The 23,149-nt window shown below is 39.5% G+C and overlaps 1 protein-coding gene across 8 annotated transcripts in view; it reads left to right on the top strand.

Annotated features, from left to right (window-relative positions):
- Nucleotides 1-23,149, top strand: part of SDK1 (sidekick cell adhesion molecule 1) — a 387,987-nt gene that overhangs the window by 103,504 nt on the left and 261,334 nt on the right. For all 8 annotated transcript variants that reach the window (XM_042036822.1, XM_042036824.1, XM_042036827.1 and 5 more), the window contains 3 exons: nucleotides 4,713-4,872; nucleotides 10,367-10,473; nucleotides 14,462-14,609. In XM_042036822.1, coding sequence (XP_041892756.1) covers nucleotides 4,713-4,872; nucleotides 10,367-10,473; nucleotides 14,462-14,609 — 415 coding nt within the window. The remainder of the gene's footprint in view (nucleotides 1-4,712; nucleotides 4,873-10,366; nucleotides 10,474-14,461; nucleotides 14,610-23,149) is intronic.

The raw sequence follows: 23,149 nt of genomic DNA on the forward strand, positions 1-23,149 counted from the left end.
CTGAGATTTGAAGAGGGTAGTTGCAGTAGGTTTTACTGATGAGGGTGATGTAGTACTTCTCTGGAGTGTTCTAACTTTCCTTTTCTCCGTACGGTAGAGGTTCTCAAGATCAAATTGTGTCTTTAATTAAAATTTATTAATTCCTGAGGGACAGGACTGTGCAACCGCTTTCAAGATCTTGTAAGACCTTGTAGTAACTGAAAGATCTATTTCATCTGACTTTCCTTTATGTGTTTTACAAATGTAAGCTCTTCAAGGGCTAAGAATCATTAGCCAATCCTTGTTAATTTGTTTGTTAGAGGCAATGTTTGAGGTCCCTGAGATGGTGCTCTCCTGTTTCTGAAGTCATGTTCACTCATGCAATCCTTATGAGATTCCTTGGGTATTTAATAAGTATCTAGTCTTGGAATTTTTGTTGTCATTCCAGTCAGTACAAAGCTGTCCAGCCAGGCTGCCTTTTCCTCTTGCAGGTCCTGTTGTAAGTTTGTGCCTGAACGTGATTTTCGGGGAGAACGGAGGACGAGGGAGCTTTCAGCTTTCCTGTGATGCATCTTGTCTGCTAGGGCTGAGGACAAGCCCAGAGTAGAGGACAATTGCATCCAGCACCATTTTTTATTTAAATGTCAGCATTAGTCCAAAAAAAACCTGTCTGGGTGTTGTTGAATTTAATCCTGAATCTTTATTTTGAGATAAAATCCATCTAAGTTTTGCATGTACCAAGGAAAGAAACTGGATGGGCCAACCCAGCAGTGTAATGAAAGTCAGGCAGTTTAGAGGTGCAGAAAAGCAAGGCAAGACACACTGTGGAGCAAATTTCCAGATAATTTTGGCATATTCCATCCTACTTCTTCTTGAGATTTACATAAAAATAAATCCTCAGAATCCTTTTAAGGATACAAGTCGGGATGTTGGAGAGTTTGGTAAGCAGACTTAATGAAAATTTACTGAAGCTGTAAATATACATGTGCATACATGTTGGCACCTTATCCCTTTGCTCCTCCTTGCAACTCAGAAAATTCTTTAACTGCTATTACTTTTGTTTTTAAATCAGCATCTCTGAAGAGCCAGAGAGGCTGGAAATATTAACACATTTAGAAAAAGCAACAGTGTATAGCATGAATGCTTGATTCTTTTTTTTTTTTTTTTTTTTTTTTTTGTAGGCAGAAAAGTATTCTAGCCAAGAATAATTGCAGTATTTTATTATTTTTGGTTTTAGGACTCAGATACGCTTTTTATTAGTATCTTACTCTGTTCTTGAAGAGTATAAAACAAAATATGCCTTCCTGGCTTTCAAACCCTTGGTTGGCCAAGGTTAGCCTCCTGGTGAGCCTTTTCTGTAGTTAATTATTAAATGCAAGTATCTCATACCTAATAACTGCCCCCTTGTGTCTTCCATCCCTCAGCCAGTTGATATTTTCCCTGCCAATTTTCCTGTTTCCCTGGGATGCTGTATAACAACCAAACTTTTCCTTCCATGTCCAGTTTTAAGTTCTGCTTTCCCATTACCACTTAAAGCTCTAAACAAAGCCCAGGGTGCAGCCCTGGTTTGATCCTGGGCCTGAGGTGTGAGCAGAAATGCCAACGCCAGCAAAGCTGCCTCTCTGCATGGAACCTTTGCTCTGTATTTTATTTTCCTTTCTGCTTTCAGTGAATATTTAGTGAGCTCTGATTGCATAATTGAATTTGATAAACTGATGGTATGTGATTGATGAGAAAGTCAGGAATAAAGGATTAGAAGGTAAAATTACTTCAAGGGTTTAAGTAAATCTTCCAGAGAGCCAGGGTAATTTATAAAGCATGATATACTCTTTATAAAAATATTCCCGTAGGTCTATTAAATTTTAGCTTCTAACAGAACTGGATTGAGTTTTGAGAATCATTTTCATGTAATAACAGCTTGATTGTGATGCTTTAAATGGGAGATAGCTCTGAGTGGGCTGCAGCATCACTGGGTTTGGAATATTTGAGTAGGAAATGTAGGGCTGAATGATAGACTTGTGGGCAGCACTTTGTCTTCCAAATACATCATTTTTTCTTGGAAAGATGTAAGTTGGGAGTAAGTGGATAATTCAGAGTAAGTACTGAAGGAGGTTGTGCTGCTGAGTCTGTAAATCACTGAAAAGAAGGATCAACAAATGACTCAGTTTGGTGCAGATACTATTTTCACTGAGCTCTCCCTCAGTGACTAAACTTTCTTCAGGGAGGAACAGTTTAGGGAACTCATTCCATGAGCCTCTGTACGTGAGTGGGTAAATGCTGTTTTCAGGGGACTCAGCACTAATCATTTCACTGTACCAATTGGGCTCTGTTATCTTCCCCTGAACACCAGCACTGCTCCCAGCTGCTGCTTTTTCATCTCCAGAGGCAGCCTGACACCTTTAATCTTACCAGGGTAGAATGTCTGAAACTCCCTTGGGAGACTCCCCGAAACACATCTGAAGCCGTTGACAAGATTTAACATTTTCTCACTTGTTTAGAAATGCCTTTGTAAAAATTTGCTTTTCACTCTGGCTCAAATCACTGTATTTCACAGGAACATCCTCTAACTCCAATTAAATTTTTCTTTATAACATTTGAAATATTGGTTGATTTTACTAGTTAGGAGAAAATGAGTATTGGGATAAGATTATTTCGCAACAACTGCAGTCATTAAAACAAAAACTAAAAGAGAAGCTTTGCAGAATATATTCACAGTCATGTAATAGTGTGGGGAGGTGTAGAAACTATCCTTGGTTTGTCTGGGAATATCTGCTAGTTTGGAACTGTTCCAATTTTCTCATATGTTGAATTGTTGTAACTTCCTGTATAGCCAATTTAAAGAAGATACTGCTGATCTGCACTCATCATAAATCAGTTTGTTTGAAAGACAGGTTATTTAAAATGCTACAAATCAGAAAAGGGCCCTACCCCAAATACAGTTTTTAATTCAGTTTGTTAGATCGGATTTTATGCGATAGTTTATAAGCATTGCTTTAAGGTTATGTGCTTTTTCTTTCTGCATAAATGACTGTGTTTCTGAAGTTAAAATCTAAAAACTCAGGAGTCAATTTGTCAGTCCAACTCATCAGCTGAGTGGGGAGCTCTGGCTGATTTATAGCCCATTGCAGGAGATCCTTTGGCCCCAGTGGGCCTGGGGCTCCCTGGCCACGCTCAGCTGGAGCCCAGCTCTGCCCCAGCACCCTTTAATAACGAGTCTGTGCTGCCATGTGCTCTGCCAAGTCACAAAAATTCCCTGAGCAGAGGCAAAGTGAAAGATAAAGGCTGGGAGATGCTGATATCCCCAGGCTGGGCTGTGAACCCCAGTGGAACCAGGCTCACTGGGAAGCCACCACCAGCACCCCTTGCCCTGAGCTCCTGGGAGTGTCCTGGGGCTATCAGTGATTCTGGGACCTGTGGGTTCAGAAATTCCTGCCAGCCTTGAATAGTGCATGAGGGCACTTCCCTCCAAACTGTAAAATATAGGTTAAACTCTTTAAATAGCAAGTATAAAAATGCCTGAGCCTGTATAAAATAAATTCTGGAAGGAAGGTTTGCAGTTTAATTGAAACATTACTTGCACTGGGACAACATTTGTATATCTTGGGTTTTTTCTGTATTTTATGCATAAAGTACCCTCACACCCCCTGCACTCTTTAAAGCAGAGCTCAGTATTCTCTACCTACTGAATATTATTCATATTTTGTATTAAATTTCTGACTTTCAATATAACTTCTGTGTTTTATGTATAATCATAAAATCCTGGAAGTGTTGCAGGCCAGGTTGGATGGAGCAACCTGGGCTAGTGGAAGGTGTCCCTGCCCATGGCAGGGGGTGGAACTGGAACTGGCCTCCCTTCCAACTGAGGCCATTCTGTAAATTTTGGGTATAGAAGGTATTGATAAGCTTCTAAAATTAAGCCTGTAGTTCCTCTATAGTTGCAAGTAGAAATTTGACTTACGAAGTGTGAAAACCTTCATCTTCCAGAGGTGACTGGCGTAGATCTCCAGCAGGTGTGGACTCAGAATCAATCTGTATCTGAGCAGAGCTTTGGCAATTTAACCATCAAAAATTTTGCTGCTTGGAGTGTTTTATTTGTGATACATAAGAGTTTGAGAGTACATGTGACCCTGCATATTGCTGAAGTACCTTAATTCAAAATGTGCTAGTAGCTTCAGGTAATATAATTCAACATATTTTGGTTGGCAAGAACATTGAAAAACACATTAAACTTTTGAGGTGGTTTTTTTCTAAATTTTTTTCCCTATCAAGAATCTTCATTTACCCTGAGACTTTTCCTGCTGTGATAATAATTTCTATCCAAGATTACTCTTCTGGTTTCTATTCAAGAAATAAAAAAAAAAAGAAAAAAGAAAAAAGAAAAAAAAGCTTTGAGTGGATTTAATCCTCAGAAAGGAGAAGGGGGGGGGAAAAAAAGCCAATAGGGCTGTTCACTGCCTGCCACAGCAGACAATATTGGAATTCTCATATGGAGAAAGAGTAAACATGGACAAAAGCTTGTCTGAGCGAGCAAGGACAAAGTTTATCGAGATCTTTGTAATTCAGCCCCTAAAAAAAAAGCTTAGTTACAAAAGTACCAGTGCAAGCCTTAACTGAATCATGTTGTTTCTTGTTTTACGATGACCATGTTGATAAGAAATGAGCTAAATATCGGTAATTTTCCCTTACATTTTCTCAAGTAGCCTCCAAACCCATTTTTTTCCTTTGTATTTCAGGGGATGTTGCACCATTCTTCAAGACAGAACCAGGCTTGCCCCAGATCCACCTGGAAGGAAACCGCCTGGTCCTTACGTGCCTTGCCGAAGGCAGCTGGCCCTTGGAATTCAAGTGGTTGCACAACAACAGTGAAATAACCTCCTACTCCAGTGAATACAAGTAAATCACATCTATAGAATCACCTTCTCCAAGTGTAATTGCAAAACAACCCCAAACCAAACCCAACCCCCTCAATTTCCCAATGCCTCAAACAGCTTTGTAGGTACAGACACAGGAACGGTCGGGGTTTATTATGAAAGAAGAGTGGGCTTTGTAAACAGATGAGATGAGATGAGATTCCTTTGTTAAAAAGGAGATTTGATGCTTCAAAGCATGGGTGCTAACATGGAATTTTTAAGTACCAAAAGTGCCTTTTGCTGGAGATGTAACTTTTACCTGTGTTTGCAATAAATAGGAGACACATTCCTTAGCTAAATGTTACATATGATGTGTGAACTCATCCTTGAACAGAGCCGAGCTCCCTGGGACTGTTCATCTCAATCAGATCTAGAGGAATGTGGTCTGTCTTAAATTCCACACAGAACTTTCTGTTTCAATTCTAAGAATGCCAAAATGGAGCTGATAGTTTAACAAACTGCTCTTTAATGATTGTGCAGTTTACCCCCAGGACCTCCTTCCTGCCTCCCTCCCCATCCCACAGACATTCCATCAAACAGGAGAAAAACCACAGTGTGGCTTATCAGAGCTCATTCCTGTTGATAGACAGCACATGGCTGGCCAAGTATCAACGTGTCAGACAGCCAAGTTTTGTCTGCTTTTCTGTAATGTGGGAGGATTAACTGGGTTTTCTTCATGCAAATGGATATTTCTGTAACCTTACGGAAATTTAATTTTTATGCAACTTAACTCGATGCTTTCAAATTTTGTAGAAATTGCCAGGTGAGTTCAGAAGTTGTGAGGGGTGGGTATGTGGCAGAGGGAACCTGTGTACAACACCTGTACCTTTTGCAAACCAAGCTAAATACTGCATTTTTGGGATACATGGCCTAAGGCAGGGGAAAATTGTGTGTGAAATTACACTCTAAGTTGGCATAAAAATGCAGATAATTATATAAAAGTTCTATGTTGTTACACAAGATAAGTTCCATAATTACTTTTCTCAAAGGTTTTCAAAATTTTATTTTTGATGCTATTTACCTTTACAAAGCAGTAGAGAAAAATTCCCTTAAATGACTTTCTAAAACTTTTGGGGGTCGTTTAGCATTTAAGGTATTTAGCAACTGTTTAAACCTAAACATTTAGATTTATATGAAGTTACCTAGAAAAGCAAGACTTTGGATTTGGATGACCCCTCTTAGTGCTGAGTCCCTGCATCTATTAATGGTTGCTGTTCTCAAGCCTTTGGGACGTGGATTTCGAGCCACATGCACATAAAGAGGAGATTTGTGAATACTTTCTAGGAAATGAAAAGATCTCTAACAACACAACAAATCACAGAATGTTTGAGCATCGCTTTGTGCAAATGCCACTTGTTTTGATCATCAACAGCAGAGTCAGTTGTAGTGGCTTGGTAGAAGGAGCTGACAGCAGCCCTTGACCATGTAAGATGCTGAGAGAGTAGGAGGAAAAATTATGTGGGAGGACAAACACATGAACATGGAATGAACAGCAAGCAAAGGTTACAACTCCAGCCCTGCAAATGTGCTAGGTACTGGGAGACTGACATTTCATGGTATTAGGAGAAACCTGAGTCAGGATGTGTGACATTTTGAAATAAGATCAGAATGCCGTGGTATTTCTTAAACAAGTGGACATCCTAATACAAAACTGGACTTTTACTGTGTATGGCAGTGTGAGCTGGAATCAGTTATTGGAACACCTTTCCCAAGCTGTGTGTGCACATACCTGCAGTCAGTCCCTTGTTTCTTAGCATTGCATTTAATTTATTCTTGTGAATGTCAGGTCATTATTCAAACCATATTTATTAATTCTGCGGGTTTTGTATTGTTCTTATTTCTGTTTCTAATTAAAAGATCTGGTGCAGAGGAAGCTGCTGGTTTATGATAATAAAATAACATTGATAGAAAATATTAATTTAGAAATTGCATCCTTACTGCTACACCACAGTCAGAGATCAGCTAAACAGGATTTTGATTCTATAGAAATGCAAAACTTTAAGCTTCCAAAAAAATGGCATAGGTGCAATAGGATGAATGAAAGCAAAAGAAAGATGTGCTCAGACATAAAAATTCCAGTTGCAAGATTTAACCTTTGACCCCATAAGTTTGCTGTGCAGTTCTCTTGGGTAAATAGACTGTTTAAATGCACGACTCTTCCCTGAGTAAGTGACTTCTGCTGCAATTTGAATCATCAATCAAAGATTTTTGGTAATTGATATTACTTAGTGTGTCTCAGTTAAAGTAATGTCTATATTGTAACAGGCTGAAAATATATTATCATAACACCCCAAGTGAGTAAAGAACTAATTGGAGTCTTTGCATTGTGACATTGGTGACCCTGGAGGAGCCGCTTGTCTTTGTCTAACGAAGCTGGCTGTGTGCACAGCCTGGCTTTTACAGTGACTGTGCATACACTACTTTGTGTTAAGAATCTATAAAACAACCTTATAAGTTCTTTGTGATCTGAGATACACGTTATGAAAACAAATCAATGCTGCTGACTGCAGGAGCAGTTTTGGTTCTGTCTGTAAGTTTAGAGACTTTAGTGTTCAGGCAGTGTCTTTTTTCTGTTTTCTTCTTTTTTTTTTTTTTTTTTTTTCCCCTTTGTTTTCTTTTGAATTAAGTTCTGGACCAGGTGTGTCTTCCATATTTGCTTTTGTGGCCTGAATAAATTGATTTATTGGAATTTAAGAAACTAAGGTTATGTCTAAGCAGCCATACTGTTCCAACCAAATTACTTAAAAGTATCTGATTATTATGTTTTTAACATTGGACAGATTTTAATTCTGATTCTGTATTAAAAAAATTACATCAAAATTAGATTAAATTGATGTATAAGTCTTTTGTTAAAAAGCTTGAGTAGATGAAAAAGTAACATGAATATCTAATAAAATACATTTACCTTTAATTCTGTATCCATAATTATGACTATTAAATCCCGTAGCCTATAGCTTCGCTTTTAACTCTTAGGGCATTTAAAATTAAAATGAGAGTTTAAATTTTAAATTCGGAGTGAGCTGTAAGAGTTAGCTGGGATTCCTCCTTAGGTGGCTGATGCCACTCCCTCCTGAAACTCATTGCAGAGGGGTGATGGAGCACATCACGCTCAGGGAGACTCCCCTTGAAGCTCGTCTTTTCCGCTTGTCACTTCCCATCTCTCTGCAGAAACTTCCCAAATGCCAGGTTCTGGTTGGCTGTGCCATTCAAAATGAGGAAAAAGTCGGGGCTGACTTTCCAAAGTCCTTGCAGACATCCCCAGAAACCTCAAGGAGCCTCCTGGCATCTCTACCATGGCAAGATCTATCTTCAGAGTTTGAGTGTAGACAAAAATAAAGTAAAATTATGTCTTGTCACTGTAAGGAATTGTTTTAACCTTCGATTTCAACTCATTCTGGGGAAGAAAGTATTATTTAGAGCTTAGAAAGCACTATTTATATCCCTTCTTGCAGATCAGAAAACAAGTGGAATGGGGAAAGCATAGCACTTTAAAAGCAGTATTATGACTGTTAGGTCGATAGAAAAGTGGGTTTTTAAAAAATAATAAGACATATGAGGTGCATAAAGACTGTTTAAAATTGTAAACACAGAATCAGGAATGCCATTAATATTTATCCCTTGCCCAGGTTTGCAATTTTCAAGTTAGTTTCACACGGTATAAACACATGTCCTATCTCTTTTTTTTTGCTTCTGTTATTTAATCCTTCTAATTTTGCTTGCTGTACCTGCACATTATACCCAGTAGGTCCACTGAGAATCCAGCTGCTCTAGGTTTTGGCTGCCTTGGAATTTCCAAGGTAGATGGGATTTTCACTGTAAATTTTTAAAAGATTTTCATTTCTTCAGGCAACATGTTAAGAATGTTTCCTGCTGAAACTTTAATAAGTCAGAAAAGAAAACCAAAGTAGGACACTTCTGATCTAATTGATTTGTTTTGTCCTGGTGGCAGCAAAACTAACTCTGCATTACTGTCCTAGTACCGATGACTACTCAGGAAAGAAGCCTTTAATTTTGGCTTTATTTAATAGAAAAGCCAATGCAATAAGTGTTAGTCAAGTAGGACACTAAATCTTTATGGGAGGAAGAAAGATTGTTAATGTATAACTATTGGGTAAGAAGAACTGTAAAAATTAATTTTCAATATTTGTCAGAATCTTCAGTTTATTTTTTCTTTTTTTATAATGATGTTTTATAACAATCTTCTGCCTGGCAGAGAAGGAAATTATTTTCCAGGGAACTAGAGAGTCCGTCTGTCCTATTGATTTCTATCCTCTGCCTTGTATTTTCACCTGTTTTCTCACTCCATTCCCCGTGGTGAGGCTCGTCAGGCAAGAGGCAACAACATTCCTGGTTCAGAGTCATTATTTGTGTGCTGGGATTGCTGTGACTCCCACACAGAGCACAGGTTGGGATCTTTCTTTTCTTCCCGGTGCCAATTGCCGCAGCCACAGGAGGGAACATGCTGCTGGCTCTGGGGAGGTCACAGCAGTGACCAGAGGAGGTCACAGTAGTCACAGCTCGTATCCATGGGCAGCCAGGGGATTCTGGAAATCCCAGGGGTTCCTAAAGCTTGGCCATGGCTCTGGTTTAGCTCCCTGTGTTTGGTGGTGGGACCCATTTGCAGGGGTGCATTTTGTGATTGCAGCCTGCATTCATCACACCAGAATCTTCTGCCTCCTTTGTTTTACGCTCCCTGATCCTGTCCAGATATTAAGCTCTGCAGGTGGGTGTGCACAGTATATTTGAGTCTAAGAAGAAATGTTTTCTTTTAGTGGAATTAAATTTTGAAGATTAAAATTCAGCAGTTTTCCTTATCTTCCATAAAGACTTTCATTAATCCTGCCATAGTATCTCCTGAAGGTGACTGGGGGAATATGCGCTTGTGATTAATGTTTGTTTAATGCAGGATTATCTCTATTATTCATGTGTTTTATTCCCATTAAAACTGTGCCTATCAGCTCATTTTCATGTTGAGCAATCAGATGTAGCTGAATGAGGAAGGTGAGATTAGTGGACCAAGTGTCTGTTTGAGGGCAGAGCAAACACAATGTACAGCCCACGGTGGCAGTTCCAGGGTTCCTCTGAGTTTCAGTGGTCACACAGTGGAGATTTCATTGGAAAGCTTTGATATTTCTTGCAAGTCTTCCTGATACCCACACTTAGTCTTCTTGTGGCTCCTCTGAACTATTTACCTGCTTTGCCTTATGAATGAGGGTACAGAAAACTAGGGGAAAAAAATTTAAGTCTGTCTTTCATGTGAATTTTTGCTATACTTGGCATTTATCTTATGCAGAACTTGAGATTCAAGGGTATTTAATGCATTTCTTGTTAGCCGTTTTTTAAAAATCTGGATAGAACAGACAATACTGTAACCAAAGACCTGAGATTGCACTGCTTGCAAGTAAAATACAATAAGCATTTAAGACAAAGTGTAAAATAGGAAGAAGTGGTCTCTGACTGTGCCTTTTGCCTCGTAGGTACATCATCCCAGCTCTGCAGAGGGCTGATGCTGGCTTCTACCAGTGCATCGTGCGGAACAGGATGGGGGCACTGCTGCAGAGGAGATCTCAAGTCCAAGTGGCATGTATGTCTGAGGGGGGGGTCACTCTGTGCTCATTAGCTTCTTTTTGGGTAAAAACCCCAATGTATGATAACATTTGTTAGTCTGAACAGGTGTTGGATGTCGTATTTAACAAATTTTTAAATATTGCCGCACAAGAAGTTTCATACGTCAGCTATCATCTGGGAAGCAGCTCAGAGCAGTGCAACACTGAGACTTTGAGCTGTTCAAAGCCATGAAAATGAGATTGTTTGGAGATATCTGTAACATGAGGGAACTGTTATAGCTCACCCTGAATACACAGGGATTAAGGAAGGCCATGCAGCACAGAACTATCAATCAAAACAACAACAACAAAAAGTCCAGAGGAAAGCAGCAGCATCTGAAGGGGAATGGGATGGTGGGGATGGCACCAGGAAGATTTCAGGTCATAATCTTCGTGATACAAAATCAGCAGTTTCACAACAAAACTTTAAAATTCTGTTCTCAACCCCTTTCTGAAGCAAACCCCCCCAATGTTTGCAGCACTTCAGTTTGGACTGTGCAGAATTTTTGAAATCCAGCTGCCATTTGGAAAGGTTAAGTTGGTTTTCTCAGGAGTTTGTGTTAGTGAATGTGACATAAGAAATTATACTCTTGATTTCCTTTTTTTCAGTTAATAGATAGAAAATACAGTTCGAATAACTTTTTTGGAAATAATAATAAAAATAGGCCTTATTCTTTTTCCATAGTAAAAGCATAAAAGAAATTTAAAAAGAGACAGATTTGTTTTCTGTGCCTAAGAAATCTCATACATGGATCAGATCTCTCCTCAGGGTCAGCAACTGGAAATTCAGTAGTAGTAAATGTCACTTGATAAGTGGAATTTAGAGAAATTGAATTATTTATTAGATACCCAATTTGAAGGAACTGATTCAAGTTAATCACTATGTCAATGAGGGAAATTACATGGAATTTCCTGTGTTTTAAAATAAAACCAGTTGCAAATGGTATTATGTAAGCTTTGCTATCATGTCCATCAGTTTACTGCATTACAGTGGATTTTGTTACTATATCTGTAATGTCAGTAATATCAGTAATTTGATGTTTGGTCTCTCTATTGTTTTGGAGCTGCTGGGAGCTAAAGTAAAAATAAACTGCTGCTAAAATGGTGTTTTCCTTCCCTGACCTCTGCCAGCCCTTGTGTCCCTGCTGTCTACTGACCGTGGGCTCACTCTGACCTGGGTCAGAGCCTTGCAAGTCCTGTTCCAAATATCCCCCTGCAGTTTTAGTGAATTCTGTCAGGTCCCAGAGGTTCTACTGAAAGCTTGTGTGAGTGAACAGAACTTTGAGTGAGGTGTGGGGTGAGCAGGGGGTTTAGCAGGGAAAGGTGAGGGTGAGATGCCTTTCCTTGTGCAGCACTGAGCCCTTGGAGGAGCCTGGATGCCTCTGGAAGTTGCATCTCCAGATGTGGTTTCAGGGGACAAAGGCTTTGGTAGCAGTCCCAGGGAAAAATGTGCCCATTTCCTCCTGCATCCCACTAATCATTGCTGCTCCTGCACAGCAGTAGAGCTCTCTCCCTTTAGGCTCAGCAGGAAAATGTGTTTGTGCAGCTGTGGCCTGGGAGACTTCTCCAAAATTTCGAAAAGAGCAACAGTTGTTTCGCTGGGCTGTTGAAGGAGTTCTCTCCCAGCTCCTCCCTGCCCAGCTCCCTACCCAGCTATGCCAGCAGTAATACTGGCACAGTGCAGGGAGCAATTCCTGAGAAGCCTTGTGGGAACAATAGTGAGAAGGAGACACAGGAATACTTTTCCTTGATTCTTCTGCTCAAGAATTCTGTCTCCTGAAATGACAGCTTTACTCCCCTCTGAAGGAGGGGAAGGTTTGCAATGCAGAGTTTTGTCTCTCCAGGCTGGTTTGTGTGTGTGTGTTGCTGTTCTGGAGAGAGTAAGAAGTGCAATTGTTCACTTTACTTCAGTTTTAGTTTTCCTTCCATTTAATTTGTAGACCTGCATTGCTGAATGAGGCTAAAAGGTCCTCTCTTAAATCTGCCTGAATTAAGCAGTCTATTTATCAGTTCATTTATTCGTTTATTTTCACTGACAGAGACATTGAGGCAAAGCAAACCAGATCCTGTGTGACTTGGGAGATCTTTGGTCTTGAGCCTTTGCGACATGAATGGCTTCTATAGTGAAATTGCCAGTCAGATTTGCACCTTATTCCTGCAGATGAAAGTGTTCTACAAGTTCTGAATACCCTCTTTCCCCTTCACCCAGGGTAGCTACTGAAGCCACATGATTGTTTTCTGTGGTTTAATGTTTTTGATTTAAATTAATTGATTTAAGCTGTGTATGGATATAATGAAGTTCCTGATATTTTATCATACATTATTTTTTGGTTATTCTTCAAAACCTATCAGAAAGCAACATCCCAAGGGGTTCCTAAAATCATCATAGCAACTCATCAAAACTTATGGGGAATTAAATGTTAAACATTTAACTCAGAAGGATTCACAAGAAATGATCTATTTTTGCCAGAGAGTAGAGGATGCTTCCCAATACACTTCAACTCAAGATCTCTAGTGAAAAATTGAAAGGTGTAATTATAATGGCACTGAGAAAGATCTGAGGTATTTTCCATGTCCTAGATATCTGAAGTAGCAGGGAACTTGTTAAATAATTTAAAAAATATTCTCGACACATGCTAACATATTACTTAACTGAATGGGAACAGATCTTTGCGAGAAAACTGCTGAGTAAATCTTAATTACAGGATGGGCTTAAAAACTCTTGGATTGTGGAAACTAAAATAATCATACGACAGTGAAGTTAATTAGATCCACCTCCGCAGTTTGAAATTTCTTTTCAAGTAGCTGATCTGATTACAGTTGTAAGGAATCTGGAGCAGCAGAGGAAGTACAATGCTGATTATGTCTGAATAAATAACTTGAAAATCACAAAGATGATTAAAGCTTCTTTAAAATACCATGTGTTTTTAATTTCTGCTCTTGTTCTGTCTCTTCTCATCTCCTGCCATTCACAGACCTGATAGTAGTCTTCTCCTCTCTGTGTCTTTTGCATCCTTCTCTGCAGCACAGAAATTGTAGAGAACCCTCTTGTCCTTTAAAAGAAAAGGGAATTCAGTGACAGGAGCTGGAATAGTTCTCTGTGTGTCAGTTTCCTAGTTAAAATCAAATTAAAATGCAGAGAAGTTCTTTGGAGGGTGAAGAAGTAAGAGCCTACAGCCCTGTTTATTTTAATGGATAAGAATGTGGTACAAAAGGCAATGGGAAAACAAGGAAAAGACATTCACTGAATTTTTCCAAGGTCTCCCCAGATACCTGAACTTGCCTGTGAAATAAAGCCTGCAGAGGCAGAGGTTCTGCAAGGGTAGTTTCATTTCTTCCATTAACATTTTTGTTAAAAGCTGCTCTCTAACATTAGGGATGCACTAATGGCTTGGGAGTGTCGTGCCAGCAGAGCTGACAGCCTCCAGCATGCCTGTGGCCTTGGGGTTCCAGGATCCTTTTGGGATCTTTGCTTAGGTCTCACTCTCCACTGGCCGGGCTGCAGTGGAAGAGCTGCTTGTCTGTCTGTGTAGCTGTGGATAAAAATAAAAGGTGACCAAAAAATGGACGCATTTTTGTACACCATGAGCATCCCTTTGCATTTCAGGGGTTTCTTTTTTATTGTTAAAGATTAAAAAAAAGCAAACAACCCAACCAAACAAAAAACCAAAGCAAACAAACCTCCATTAAAATGTCATTTTCACTGAAATCCCTCAGTTACTGCCCAAGAACACAGGGGCCACACAGGGCTGCTCATGGATGCTCTGCCTGTGTGCAGCAGCAGCACTGGGGTTTCCTTCATGCCTTGTGTTCATCTGCCCCTATAAATCAAAATCCAAGCTGTCCCATGATCCACAGTGTCCCACGAGTAAATATCAGTGCCAGTGGCTGTTGGGAAACACGGTGATTTCTCTGTCCCCTGGAAAGAAATAGGGAGAAAGACAAAACTCATTTTTTTCTTTGCAGACATGGGAGATTTCATGGACACAGACCAGAGAAAAACAGTGACTGAAGGACAGGCTGCAGTTCTGAATTTCCCACACATCCTCAGCCATCCAAGGCCCCAAGTGACGTGGTTTAGAGACGGGCACAAGATCATACCAAGCAGCAGAATGTAAGTCAGTTTAAAGCTCAAAATACACCCACCCTAAAATATGATTAATTATATTTGATAACACAGCTTACATTTTAAGTACACTAATTAAGGTTTAAAGAGAATAAAGTAGTTGTGTTCATACTAAGTTTGAGATAAATTACTATTTTAAGACCGTCTCTGAACTTCTAAAGCAGTTTGACAAAATAATTCATGTGGTTTTAATGGTGCTGGTGCAGCATAAGGGACTGGATTTGCAGAATGTCTGCGCTTCCTTCACGCTACTCATTTCCATGATACATTTTGAGAAAGGAAATGTTCATCTCTCAATTACGTTTACTTGAGTGCACTAACCTAATGAATTCTGAGGCTTTTTTCTTTTAATATATGAATCCTAGGGGTTGTGTTGCAGAGTTATGCTTAGTGCTATTTTCCTCACAATAAAATTCCAGATATTGTTTATTCTTTTCATTAATTTTTAGCCTACAATGACAGTTTTATTTCTTTTTTACTAATTAGCAGCTCACCCCTAACGACACAGTACTTGCACTTTGATTAGTTATTATCTCAAGGTGTGCTCATTTATCCTTTTGTGAAACAGTTATGAAGCCATCCCATGTTTTTATCTGCACAGTTTCATTCAGAGACTGAAGGGCTTGGCTGTAACAGTAAAAAATGTGGATTAAATCTTGTCTCATTTATTAGAAAGCTGTTGAAATGCCAGGAATGTTGCTAGTTAGTTTTTAACTGTGCATTACATTTTCATGTGTTCAAAGGGATAGATGTGCTAGCAAGTGATGGTAATGGGATATTTCTGTGTTCCAGGGCTGCTGAGGCTTTAGAGTTCATATTAGAAAGGGAGAACTTCTCTTGAATTTGGATTTTGGTAATCTGTGCAGTATATTTTATTGCTGCTTATGTGCCTTTTTGAAACCTGAAAGCTGGTATTACAGTAGCTTTGAAACTGTTAAAATTAGTATTGCAGGGATGTGAAGAAACTGTGTAATAATTTATGAATAATTTAATAGTAATTTGATGAGAAACAGCTGGAAGATGAAACAATGGGTTCCTGGGCAATCTCTTGAAGAGAGCTAAGTAACAAATCCTGAGTTATTAACCATTAAGGATCTACTTCCTCCACTTCTGCCACATTACAAATTTTGTGTTGTTGATGCTGAGAATATGCCAATCAGAAATTTGCAGGTGGTGACAAGGCCTTGTTATCCTGGTGTCTGAGAGCTTCCTGGGAACCCTCACAGGGGACAGAGCAGAGTGACCAAGGCAAGGCTGCAGTGCCTGAAAATGAGATTTGCCTGAGTTCTCTTACAGTTTAGGAAAATTGCAAGTAGAGCTGCATATGTCATGTATTTAATAACATAAAGATCCTGATTTTCACCTGCTGTGCTTTACTCTTGCCCTTACCCTGTTGGGATTGCTGGGGTAAAATCACCTGTAACTATGTGGTCATGCTTACAAATGGGAGAACTGCAACACAGGCTGCAGCAGGGGTGAAATACGCCCCAAGCTTTCCATATAAATTCCATTCCCTGGTCAGAAATTTTGTCTAAAAGGAACATTTGAGGACATTTGTCTGGCCTGTGTAGGAATCTGTGAGTGCTTCTGCAGTTGAAATACCCATGTTGGAAGTGTGAACCTTCTTGGAAGTTTGATAGATAGTGCATAGTGAGTCTGGTAAGTTCAGCAAGTGACAGATTTATGGTACACATACCAATCATCAGAGCACTCTGTGTGCAGTAGGTCTCAAAATACTGAAAAAAACAGGGAGCATCCACTCACATCTTGCTGTCTGTTAAATCTGGAAAGTAAATATGGCAGCCCTATAAATATAGGGAAGCTGACATGTGGAGAGGATGCATATAAAACTGTGAGAAATGTAGAAATATCTTATGGGAGCTGTTTCTTACCTGTGGAACAAGTTGTGCATTTCACTGTTTTTTGTGCACCAGGAGGTAGCAATTTCCCTGATCAGTTTAGCCAGTGATCCAGTTAGGCTGATGCATCAATCTCACTGGATCTCCTGCTAAACTGATCAGGGAAATTGATACAACCACCTTGTACGATGCTCTTTAATCTGATTAAAAGTACCTTATATTGCTAAATCAATATAAAGCTTTTTTAATGTTCTTAAACAAGCTTACAATGATTTGGCTGAATCAATCAGCCATAATTTCATGTGTCAGCTGTAATAATGATTTCTGGGAGTGACATTGCTGTGGTGCACAAGGTGTGAGGACATAAACAGTGCCAAAAAGAGGGAGAACAGTGGTGGTTATGGCAAAATTCAGTCAAATGGTTGATCAAGTTAAGCCTTTCTCATGCAAAAGCCTTAATTTACATGTACTTAACACTGCACCACTTTATGCCATAAAAATAATCTTATGTTTGTGTGCACAGAGCTGCTCTGGCATGGATTCATCTCACTGATGTGGGAACAGAGTTGTCCTTAGGTGAGAGGTACAAAAGATCAAAAGTAACACCAATTCTGAGAATAAAAAGTCAGAAATTCTTAAGGTGTTTCAGGAAATGTCATTTAATTGGCTCTGCAGTAAGGTTTCCCTAGCAGGTTTAAGGTAGTAAATGCTGATATATTTCTCTTTTACTGTGTACCAGTATTTAGGACCCTTATGGGGAGGGGCTCTGCCAGCTGTTCAGCATCTCTGGGCAGCCTGTGCCATGGCCTCACCACCCTCATCAGGAAAAATTTCTTCCCTACATCCACCCTCTTTTAGTTTAAAACTATTCCCCCTTGTCCTGTCACTGCGTGCCCTTGTCAGTTTTTCAGGATGGGGGGGAGAAAAGATTCAGTGGGTAGCTTTGGTTTCACCTCTTTTTAGGCAGGATGGTAAATCCTGCTCTGAGGGTGTGCATGGCTGTGACATTTTCTGGGAAAAAGTTTCCTTTGGGACCCAGGCAATTTTTTTCAAACTGCATCCTCTATTTAATTTAACTGCTGGTGTTACTCGTGGTGGAATTTTGCAGCAAACAACCACATATTAGTACCTATTCTAATGGTGTTGTAATATTTTGTTAAAGCCTCCAGATAAAAAGAGGAATAGGATGACAAGTTGCTCTTAAATGAGTGGGCATGTAAAGTCAACAAATCCCTGTATAATATAAAAATGTGAAACAAATGGCCTGCACATACTCCTGGGGTTGTTGTTATAGTTTGTGACTTAAGGCAACTAACAAATCTGCAGCAGAGTCAGTGGGACATGATGGTGTGTGTTTAAAAATTTAAGTCCTAAAAATCACTGTCATCCTCCCCCCTCGCTTAGTGCAGTGTGGGTGTACATTCATTTTGGTTTTTATGCATTCTCTGTCACCAAAGCCTTAGCCTGGTATTTTCAAGAGGTGTTTCTAGAATAGAAAGAAGCTCTGTACATGCTTGAAACGTATGAAGTGGAGAATTGGAGAGGAAGACCAAAAGATCAAGAACAGGAGAAAATGAGCAAGGAGAAGATTTAGGGTTTGAGCTGTTTCTTATTATTCTGCATTCCCCAAGAAGTTCTAGAAGAGACTTCACATTGCACCCAGACAGATTCATTTCCAAATATACCAGCAGAGAAATGTGGAGTTTCAGCTGCACTAGGGTCTTGACTGATGGGATGATTTTGCCTGTTTCCCTGCACATCTTACCAAAACCAGCAACTCTCTAAAGGTGACTGCATCAAAAGAAATTGCTACTCTGGGATGTCAAGTATTCAGCTTGCCTTGCCTGGCTGTACTTCATCAGGCTTAAAAGCAAAGCACATTTAACTTTCTTTACACGAGCACAAACAGTACCTTGGAGAGGCACAAAGGACAGTAGCACCATCAAGGTCTGCAATTGCCTTTCACTTGCGGCATTGAGGAATTAAATTCTTAGTACTCTTAGAGGATTTTTTACCTTTCTCTAAGTGAAGCACTTTTCAGAGAAAAGGTTCATTCCAGCCATCAATTCATTTAACTCACTTTCTTTAAGAGGAAAACTTCTATGCAGACATTATTACTGTCTTCATTAACTTCCTTACAGTGAAACTGCTTTTCTCCATGTAAGCTGCAGTTAGGTGAATATTAACTCATGTCTTTTGATAGTGGAATTATGTCTGACACAAAACTGGAGAGTTCATTTTTTGGTGTATAAAGGCACTTCTGGGGTGTCCCTTTCAGCAGGATGGACATTTAGTCACTTAATTAACTCCTGAGGAACCAAAAGAGTTCACAGATGCACTTCATCCCACTAGGCAGGGATGCTGAATTGCATTGCCTTTAGGTACACATGGGTTAAAATCTGTGTTTGGCACTCAGATCAATTCATTTTTGGATGTATTTGGTCATTATTAACTCTTAGAGACTGAAGCTGCTGGCAGATTGTGGAAATGAAAATACATTAAGCACAAGCAACTGTCTCATATGACTTGTTGTGGTTTTGAACACTCACAAAATCTTGCAAATAAGCAAAGCTGGTGCAAATTTATTAGACATTTGTCAAAGTAAAATTGTAAACATATTAATGGCATCCTCAAAAAAAAAGTAGCTGTAGCTAAGTAGGCTTTAAAAGATGAGAAAAATTAAAGTATCTCGGAATAATAGATCAAATTTGGGGCTGATAATAGCATTAGCTTAGGTTTTGCTTTGATGATAGCAGATGACTTAATGTGCCATGTATATATTTTTCACTTTAAAACAAACACCACTTCATTTTTCTGTGAGAAGTTCTAGTGGCACAGTGCATTCCTCTGCAAATACAAGCCTGTCATACAACTTAAGCTAGTTGCACATAATTACTTTTCGCATACACTGGATAATACTTTCATTAAGATTGTGATGATTATCATTACTGAACAATAAATTCAGAGACTGTCAACTGTGCAATGTATTACCTAAGCAATAATTTAAAAAATAAAAATTTGCAGATCTCTTGTCTGCTGACATTATGGAGTGACATCTCGCAGCAGTAGAGATGTGAAAAACCCCTGTAATATTGGGTTTATCTGTATGTACCTTTCCCAGGCTCCGCATTAAAAGAAAAGAAAAATATTTGGTAGAATTAAATTATTCCCTTAAATAAAATCCATCACCACCCTGGAATTAATTTATTTAACCAAACTTCTGCATTGAGTAAGTTCAGTTTGGAGGAGCAGGCAGTGCCAGGAATCATCTTCCATCGAGTTTCACTGTTATCCCCAAGGCCTGGATGGATATGAAGGACTGTAGGGAAATCTCCCATCATCTCTCAGAGTGCTCAGTTTGAGGAGTCCTGGCGCTGTCAGGGGCTGTGTGAGCGTTGTTGTCTGTCAGGGGCTGCTGTGGGTATCACCGTGTGCTGTGCTCAGCAGAGGGAAACAGCAGCACCCCAGGGGAAGCAAATCCCAGGATTATTTCCCAAAGCTGTTTGACTCGTCTAGATCCAACCTCACTGCTTTCCTCTCTGCTCATAATTTGTTTGCTGCAGGTTTTAAACATATGTTTCAGAAATTAATTTATTCAGACCTCTCAGCTTGTCAGGTGAAACTGTGTGTTGGTTTGATGAGGGGGAGGAAGGCTGAGGTGGAACCTGGGGACCGTGGGATGCTGAGTGCAGAGTGGGTGGGAGCAACGCAGCCCCTTGGAGGTGGGAGAGGGACAGCAGAAAGAAAACATTGCTGCCAAGGAAAATGCCTTTTAGCAAGGCTCATTTGGAAGGGGATTCTTCCCAGGAGAGGCACTTGGGCTGATGAGATGAGAGGCACATTTTGGGATTTGATCAATATGTTTCATTACAGATTTGGACCACAAACCACAGAGGGTTTTGTAATATATTTTTTTTTCGTAAGCCAGGGGAAGTTGCTGCCATTACGGTAGCACTGTAAAATCCATATTTTTTTGCTAGAAAAAAGTGGATGCTTGGAACTAACACTGTATTTTAATGGGCCTCAGCTGCTCACAGTATCTTTCAGGACAATCTTCAGCAGCTGTAAATTTCAATAAAACTTCAAAGATCACTGTCTAAAAGGAAAATCTGACTGTTGGATATTGTTTTTCCCTTTGATGATCACATATAAAGAACAAAATAATTTTATGTGCTCCTACCCTTATTAATCATAGGTTTGGAATTTGTAAAACAAAGACAATGGAAGTGTCACTAGAAGGAAACCTTTTTTGCTCTAAGTATGATTTACTTATCACAGCTTGCAGTAGAAATTGATTTATGAATTTGTTGCTTTCTGGGGACAAATGTACTTTCAGAGAGAAAATATGGACTGTGAAAGAAGTGTTAATAGCATTACTTTTTGAAAGTGAACTATGTACTATTTTTTAAAAACCATCCTCAATCTAGAGGTGGGTAAATATGAAGACTCACTGTCATTGTATTCTGAGGCTCACTTTTTGCATCTGATGCATTTTCTAATGAGAGCTAAAGATGCTATTAGGGACAAATCATGAATATAATCCTTTAATAACTAATGTGCTTTTGTGGAAAACCATTTTTCTGTCAATCTTTGAACTACTCTGCCTACAAATGGAAATATTTTAATATGCAGCCAAGATAAGACTATTTAAAAGTGTCGCAGTCATTCTTAAGAGCAAACATGCAAAAGAAAACTATTGCTTTATGCTTAAAAAGTGGCAATTGTTCACAAATCCCCAGGAACAGTTTATCTCCTATGGCCCCTCACATATCTCTGCTTTTATGGAAATAGATGCAAAATGCTTGTGACTTATCAAATATAGCAAAAGGTAATGTCTAATGTTTACCAATCAACTTTTATTAATCAAAACTGACTGAAGTAAAATGTGTCTGTCTGTACTTCTGACTCTGTACTACAAAGGATTGTTAATTTTCTTTCTATGCAGGAAAGGACAAATTCTGTCTTGCCTTATGATTCCAGTGGATTTTTATGTGATGTGAAAAGGTGCTAAGACATATAAGTTTGTAACTTTAAGATACAGGTTTATGTGGAATACTTTAAAAGCCTTTCATTTTGGCAGATTTACTTTTATAGTGAAAACTGCTGTGTGATTCCGGAAACAAAAAAAAAACCCCAAACCACAGAACCTGGCACTCTGGGGATGTATTGTGGCTTTTGTGGTTGATTTGCATCAAGTCTATTTCCTTAACAGGATTCAACTTGAATTTAAAGAATTTGCTACATGGGGGCAAATGTGGAGCAGTTTTACATTAATTAGTGCTGCAGAGAGAGGCAAGAGCTGGCAGCCTGTGCCTTATCCCAGGTGCCCAGAGTTGTGAGTGGAGCTGCTTTGTGCTTGGCCTTCACCAAACAGGTTCCAAATGAATTTAAATACATTGCAAATGTGTTGCGTGGGTCAGTCTGGTCGGTGTGAGTGGAGGCATTTTTGGCTCTGGTGAAACTTTGCAGAGGCATCTTACAGTTGGAAGTGAGAAAACAGTCGAATTCTGCCAAAATTTATATGAAATCTATTTGTCTGTTCCTTGTTAGTGCTACCTTTTATTTCTTAATACACACCAGTGGCTATTTTTATGTATTACACAAATCCCTTGTTTTACATGAAAGGACCAGCTCTAGACACAGACAAGCAAGGCACCTGTTTATTGGGGTGAGCACAGCCACCACTTGCTCAGCTTCCCTCTCTTTGTTTTCCTCTCTAAATTCCTGCCACTTGAGTGGGGAAAGAGTGGAATAAAGCAACCTGCTTTTCATCATAGCAGGGGCAAAGGGAAAGGCTAAGGAGTGGAAATGCTGGAGGAAATCTTTTCCTTCCCTCACCTCTCAGGAGTGTCAGTGGCCCAGGAGCGTGGCCCTCACTCTTCTTTAGTTTCTTCCCAAAAAAATCTTGCTGAGCTTCTCAACCCAAACTCCCAGCAACCCCCCCTGTACTGCCACTGATCCATCCCAGACCTGTGTCCCCCCTAGAACTCCCCTCCAATCTCCGGAAAACTGAATGTTGCCATCATTTTATTTCTGTTTGTTGTGGCTTATTTGTAGAATCAGGACCTAATGTGTCATTGAGAAATAACACAGGAGAACAAATATCCAGCAATTTCTAGCTTGAATGTGCCTGGCTCCTTGAATTCTCAGAACTGAGGTCTAAAGGTGACCTTATTTAGGAAAAGCACTTGAAAGCATTGCATCTGAGGCCTGTTCAGCCACATTTTTTGTATTTTTTTCTAAAACCTAAAAGCCTATTCACTTTATAAAATAGGGTTTTGCTAGATTTTACTCAATGATTTTTCAAGAAACTGCATTTGCTGTTGTCATTCAGCAACCACCACCATTTGCAAGAATTTAACAACTCTGCTGCTGCCTGCCAGCTGCCATGTGTTCCTTCCCTGCTCCCTGCATAAAACCTCCTCACTGCAAGAGGACTGCAATACTTTCATAGTAATCACTAGTTCAAATCACTGATTATTTTAAAACATCAAATCTCATTTTTGGCAATCCATCATCTGTTTCCATGGGAACTGAAACTGGCCTCAGCAGCCTCAAGAAGCAGAGTTTATTGGGATACTTACACGTTTCAATGGCTGTTGTTAGACAGCTGCATTTTCTGTTTACCCAACAGATACTGCAGCAACAACCTCATAATACACTTCTAAA

The sequence above is a fragment of the Corvus kubaryi genome, unplaced genomic scaffold (genome assembly GCF_017639235.1).
Source record: "Corvus kubaryi isolate FWS band 111438036 unplaced genomic scaffold, C.kubaryi_AGA036_p1.0 37387, whole genome shotgun sequence".
Taxonomy (NCBI): domain Eukaryota; kingdom Metazoa; phylum Chordata; class Aves; order Passeriformes; family Corvidae; genus Corvus; species Corvus kubaryi.